At 58.5% G+C, this 6166-nt stretch overlaps 1 protein-coding gene across 1 annotated transcript in view; it reads left to right on the forward strand.

Annotated features, from left to right (window-relative positions):
• The window catches only part of AS3MT (arsenite methyltransferase), a 6856-nt gene extending 2980 nt beyond the window's left edge, over positions 1-3876 (forward strand). The window contains exons 2-11 of the mRNA XM_009277832.1: positions 39-59; positions 572-699; positions 808-958; positions 1031-1167; positions 1470-1539; positions 1778-1859; positions 1946-2077; positions 2200-2342; positions 2760-2888; positions 3778-3876. Coding sequence (XP_009276107.1) covers positions 39-59; positions 572-699; positions 808-958; positions 1031-1167; positions 1470-1539; positions 1778-1859; positions 1946-2077; positions 2200-2342; positions 2760-2888; positions 3778-3876 — 1092 coding nt within the window. The remainder of the gene's footprint in view (positions 1-38; positions 60-571; positions 700-807; positions 959-1030; positions 1168-1469; positions 1540-1777; positions 1860-1945; positions 2078-2199; positions 2343-2759; positions 2889-3777) is intronic.
• Positions 3877-6166: the final 2290 nt, after the last annotated feature.

Genomic DNA, 6166 nt, shown 5'->3' on the forward strand with positions numbered 1-6166 from the left:
CCCACACTCCCGTTGCAGTGGCAACCCTCTGCGGAGAGCAGATCCACCGGGAGGTGCAGGTGAGGGGTGCGGGTGGGCGCTGGTGCGGGGACGGGGTGGCTGGGCAGGGCGGGCCGAGCCCCGGCTGTGCTGGGATGCCTGCTGCGGTCAGAGGACAAAGCTCGTTTCAGGGCCCGGATAAAAACGTTAGGTGCGATCGGCTGCTTTGCTCCCATTTCCCACAGGGATGGCGGAGCTGAGCAACCCCGTGTTTCCCTGCCCTTGTTCCCCGTGCCCCTCTCGGCTGGGGAAAAGGTGGCTGCAGCCTGCAAAGTTACTGCAAATGGGAATTAAATCCCCTACTGAACAAACACGTCTGTGCATGCAAGCAAGGGGAGCTGGGGAGGATGGGGGCAAAGGGATGCTTGATGTTAGCCTAATTTTTAGCTGGGTGCAAACGACAGCGCTGGTGCCAGAGGACACCGGGGGCACATATAAGCCAAGTGCAGGCATGGCCCCCGCGTTTGGTGCCTGGGGAGCTGCTGGGGCACAGCTTGCTGTAGTTTGGTCGCCTCTGTCCTTCCCATCTCAGGATTACTATGGCAAAGAGCTGCAGAAGTTGGAGGACCTGAAAACCAATGCATGCATCGCCTCGGCCAGGCCCCTTCCCAAGGCGGTGAGAGATGCTTTGGAGCGTATCCACAAGGAGGTGGTGGCCAGGTAAACCCCAGGGTCTCACCTCCACTGCTGCATCCCCGTGGGCTGCAGCCCCCCAGACTGCCACACCACGGGGACACCTCTGCCTGGCGCAGCTCAGCATCCCCCCAGGTACTACGGCTGCGGTCTGGTGATCCCCGAGTGCCTGACGTCACGCCGGATCCTGGACCTGGGCAGCGGCAGCGGCAGAGACTGCTACCTGCTGAGCCAGCTGGTTGGGGAGCGGGGCCACGTCACCGGGATAGACATGACTGAGGGCCAGGTATGGTGCAGAGACGGGGCTTCCTTTTGTCCCTCCAGCATCCCCCCACTGTCGTTCCCTTCCTCCTCCTAGGTCGAGGTGGCGAAGAAGCACATTCCCTACCACATGGACAAGTTTGGCTACCGAAAGCCAAATGTGGAGTTCCTCCAGGGCTACATGGAGAAGCTGGGTGACGCCGGGCTGGCCGACGAGAGCTATGATATTGTCATGTAGGCATCACACAGGGTACTGCCACCCCCAGTTCTGCTGCTGCCTGGGGCCATGGGCTGGGGTCCGGGTCCGCATCCCAGTGGGTCGCCCACTTCAGGAGCACATGTAAGGAAAGGGAAAATCCCAAGGCAGAGCCTAGGCTAAAGCCTGGGAATATGCAAACTGCCCTTTTCATGGTCAAATCGGCATCTCCAAATCCTGCATGAAGCGATGGGACATGCAGCAGCCAGTGGATGTGCAGCAGCTGGTGGTGCTGAGCATGCGAGAGGGTGCAAATGAGCCTTGGTCTCCTCCTCCCCAGCTCCAACTGCGTGATCAACCTTGCCCCTGACAAGAGGGCTGTGCTGCGGGAGGCCTACCGCGTGCTGAAGGTAATGCTGGGGCCAGCACCCCCGGTGGAAGTGGAGCGGGGTTGGGGTGGCCCTGCTGTTGGGGTGCCACCGGGATGCAGCAAGTGGGATCCAGCAAGGTGGGGATGTGGGATGGGGCCAGGGGAGGGAACCTCTGTAGAGGGTCCCGAGCAGGGTAGCATTGGGGGTGCCCAGTTCTCCCTGCCCTTTTTGTCCTGTTGCTTCTTGGGGTCTCCCTTCACTCCTCACTGCCTTCCAGCCCGGGGGAGAGATGTACTTCAGCGACATCTATGCCAGCCAGCGCCTGAGTGAGGCTGTCCGGAAGCACAGGGTGCTGTGGGGTGCGTAGGGCTCTGGGATGGGGGTGGCATGGGATGGGGGGACCGGACCTTTGCCTCCATCACCTGTGTCTGCGGTCTCGTGCCAGGGGAGTGCCTGGCGGGAGCCCTGTACTGGAAAGACCTGTACAGCATCGCCGAGGAGGTGGGGTTCAGCCCTCCATGCCTGGTCACCGCCAGCCCCATCACCATCGGCGACAAGGAGCTGGAGGGCATCATCGGTGAGCGTCCAACCAGGGAGCGTTGGCTCTGGGCAGCCGTGGGGAGCTGTGCTGGGATCCCAGGCTCTGCCGGTTCCCAGCCTGGGCGCTCGGTGCCCAACCCACCAACCTCTCCCTTGCAGGCGACTGCCATTTCGTCTCTGCGACTTTCCGTCTGTTCAAGGTGCCGGGTAGCAGCCGGGCCGGGCCGGGCCAGGTCATCTACAATGGTGGGATCGTGGGGCACGAGCGAGAGCTGGTGTTTGATGCCAACCTCACCTTCAAGGTGCGGGGTGGGACTCCCCAGGATGCCAAGCAGTCCTGGTCTGTAAGGATGGGGATGGGGCAGAGCTGATGAAGCAGTGCTGCCCAGCAGCGTCCTCTCTGATTTTGGGGGTAAGCTTTGGTAGAGGGGGTGGTGGGTGGGAGCAGAGGGGCTGTATAAACCAGGGGAGCTGCAAACAGAGACAGGAAAGGGAGCCAGACCCATGCATTCTATTGGAGTGGCGGTGGGAGCAGGACATCCGTGGTAGCTTCACAAGAGTTTTGGAACCAGCTGCTTGGTTGTTGTGGGTCTTTCTCAAGGTTTTGGGTCAGGCTGTGCCCCTGCTTTTGCCCCCCACCCATTGTCTGACTGGGTGGTTGGGGTCCCCTGGGCCATGTATCCCAGACCCCAGCCCTGTGACTGTCCCTCTGTCCCCAGGAAGGAGAGGTGGTGGATGTGGATGCTGAGATGGCCGCGATCTTGCAGAGCTCTAGGTTTGCGGAGGAGTTCCTGATCCGAGATGGCGGGGCCAACGCTGCCACACCGCAGGGATGCTGTCACAAGCAGGTGAAGACTGGTAGCAGGCAGCTCCATGGCTGGGTTCAGGGATGGGGACATGGGTGTCCCATACCATCAGAGTTGCCCTGGGGTATCAGAGGGGCTATGGCATGATGCCAAGAGACCTGAGTCCTTCTGGGCCAGGCAGGACTGCCCATGGGGCACTGAGGGTGGTGCCTGGTGCCTGAGTTTGGGCAACTGCACCCAGCGCAGGTTGGAGCCCTCCAAAGCAGGGGTCTGCTCTAACTGCCAGGCGTGAGAGCCCCCTGCACCCCCAACTCATCCATGGGGGCTGCCGAGGCTGATGGCTGGACCTGCTTGATGTCTCCCAAGGGGAGACATCCTTCCTCCAGGAGATGGCTGGGGATAGCCTGCCCCAGGGAGGTGATGGCCCATCCCCGCAGCTCCTTCCTCCCCATCGCTCTCCCAGCACCTCCCAGCTGCTGATGTGAGCTTGGCCCTGGCTGCCAGCCCTGACCCCGCAGCACAAAGCACCTCTATCTGCTGGAAGTCTCTCTCCTCCTCCCCTTGGTGGTCCTTCCAGCCTGCAGATGGGCCAGGAGAGGCTGGGAAGCAGGGATCATCGGTACTTGAGGGAGATAACACTCTGCAGCTGCGTGTCCCTGAAACACAACCTTGTACTTGGGGAGGGGGAGATGTTCTTGGGTCCCTGTCCAAGCAGGAGGCATTTCTCAGATAAAAGCAGAGCTAATGTCCCAGAGAAGCTCTTGGCATCCTCCTTGCAGCAGGGAAAAGCAGCTGGAGTGACCTGGGGGCTGCCCCCATGTTAGCTATGGGGGGTCTGCTTGGGCCGCCCCACTAGCAGGGAGCGAGTGGTGCTTTTCCCTCTTGCTTCCCTCTGTCCTGATCCCGCCCCGGGTTGTTCTCTGCCCTCCAGGAGAAGATCTGTGATCCCTTCCAGCTGCTGGAGCGGCTGGCGGCCCCAGTTTCTGCCTGCTGTCCCGGTGGCACCTGTGGTCCCCCGGGGTGCTGCTGAGCGGTGAGCGGTACCCCCGCACTGGCAGATGCCAGTGGGGCAGGAGGATGCGGCCCCAGCAGCATGTGGCTTCCACCAGAGAGCAAATAAATGGCTGAGCTCGAAGGCTTGTGTGCTCACAGACAGGGCCCATGGGGTCCGTGGGGTGCTGTGCTTCCCTGTCGGGGCTGGTGGGGTGGGTTGTGCCTGGTTGCGGTGAGGACGGGCAGCCGTCCTGTGGGTCCACTCACTATGGGGCTGGCACAGCGGCCACATGGCTCGGACACGCAGGCAGGGATGGTGTCTGCGGGAAAGGGGTCGTGGGTCCCCGCGAGTGGGATGGCAGGTCTGGTGTGGGTTTGGCAGCAGCTGTGTGCTGGTGTTGAGCCCACGGAGCAGACAGAGACATTTGGAGAAGGCAGCTTGGCAGAGCAGGGTGCAAAAGGAGGCCCGGTGCTGTGCAGGGCCTGACCTTGCGGCATGCACCCCGGTGCACAAGCCCAGCTCCAGTTTGAGATCTTTGGGAGCCCGCAGCCCTGATGCAAATGCCTCTGAGAAGCAAAAGACACAGCAATAAGCAGCCCAGTTGCTTTTTTCCTTCTTTTGATCTCCCCACGCTAACCCTCCACATGCAGGGAACCATGAGCATCCAACAGGCAAACTCCGTGGAAGCTCCCAGCAGTGGGCTGAGCAGCTCAATAAGGCGGCTGCAAACGAGCATCTCCCCGGGGCAGGGGGTGAGAAGGACTGGTCACCTCCCAGGGCTCAGCCAGGCCTGCTTTTCCATGAAGAACTCAACGTGGCACATGGGGTGCAGAGGGATGTCCCTGTTATTTGCATTCAGGATGGGGGATGCCTCAAGCACAGCTCCCCATGCCCTGTCTCGCTTGCAGCCCCACAGCCCGTTCCAGGAGACAGGGATTTCTCTCCCTTCCCTTGTGCATCGCCGCTGAGGTTTGTATTTTCTCCTGGACTCCATCTAGTGGGAAAGCCCACTAGACTAGAAAGTCCCCTGCAAGCATCGCACCTGCAGAGTTTTGCAGGGAAATGCAGCGATTCTGGAAAGCCAGAAACCTGGCTGGCTGTGTCCCGCAGAGGACGAGGAGCAAGGGCTTCGAGGCTGCGGTGGGAGGCGATGGGCTGTGCTCCTGCAGCCCTGTGCAAATCCTGCATGCCCTGGCCCGCAGAGGCTCTTTGGGAAAGGCTGGGGGCTGCTGAACAGCAGCAGCGCCTGAGCCCTTGGGTGAGCAGCTGAGCTTAGAAATGAGGGACTGTCTCCACCCTTCCTCACGCACTGATTTTCCAGGAGAGACCAAATTTCCCCTCGCTGCCATTTAAACAGCATCTTGCTGTGGCATGGGGGAAGATAAAGAGCAAAAAATAAAATATTTGGGTTCAAAAAGAAACATGGTAAGTGCCAAGGATGCTCTGGAGTAGCAGTAGCAGTGCTGAGGAAGGTCCAGGTGGTCAGGAGGCATTTCCAGAACATCTGGAATGAAAAGCGTGAGCAGTCACGTAACACCCGACTGATGCGCGGAGATGGGGAATCCAGAAACAGGTGTGAAAGGCTGAGACGTTCAATAGCTCTTCTTGTTCTCTGTTGGAAACGAAGCTGCAGAATACCCTGTCTCGGGTGACATGGCTAGAAAAGGCAGTTTACCATCTGTCTCAAGGGAGATATGAGATGGTTTCTACTTGTAGATGAAGCTTTCAAATCCCTGGTAAATGTGTCTCCCAGCAAGAGCTGTACCAGGACAAGGAGTGCTCATTGGGCCTCCAGTGTTAACTCCTGACAAAATTTGGACCATTACAAAAAAATGAGGATTGTAAAAATAATTCCAGGATTTTGAAGGATTTCCTAAGTGCCCCAGACTGCTTAACCTGCCCTCTGCCATCAGCAAAATAGGGGAGCGATTAATTCACAATTTAGAGATTAAACATATAAATAATGCCCATAAATATGGTTTCCTAGAAAGTCGCCTTGCCAGCCTGTCCTTTTGGCTTTGGACGAGACTATGAGTCTGACCTATTGGGTGTACAAAAATTTGTAAGTTGTTGGGTTTAGAGCTTGTCACGGACGGAGTGAGACTGCACTTCACTCGTAAGAGAGAAGCAACAATACTTTATTGATAGAAAACAGTGAGTTAAAGTGTGAATTAACAAAGTTCAATGGTAAATGCGACAGGGAACAAGATTCGATGGCAAGGTACACTTGATTATTTACTGCATAGAGGACAGGGTCAGACAAAACTGTCAGGGAGACCCTCCCGTTGAGTCATGAGGTTCAGAAAGGACCCCCTTGCTTTCTAAA

This window comes from Aptenodytes forsteri, unplaced genomic scaffold (assembly GCF_000699145.1).
Source record: "Aptenodytes forsteri isolate BGI_AS27 unplaced genomic scaffold, ASM69914v1 Scaffold15, whole genome shotgun sequence".
Classification (NCBI taxonomy): domain Eukaryota; kingdom Metazoa; phylum Chordata; class Aves; order Sphenisciformes; family Spheniscidae; genus Aptenodytes; species Aptenodytes forsteri.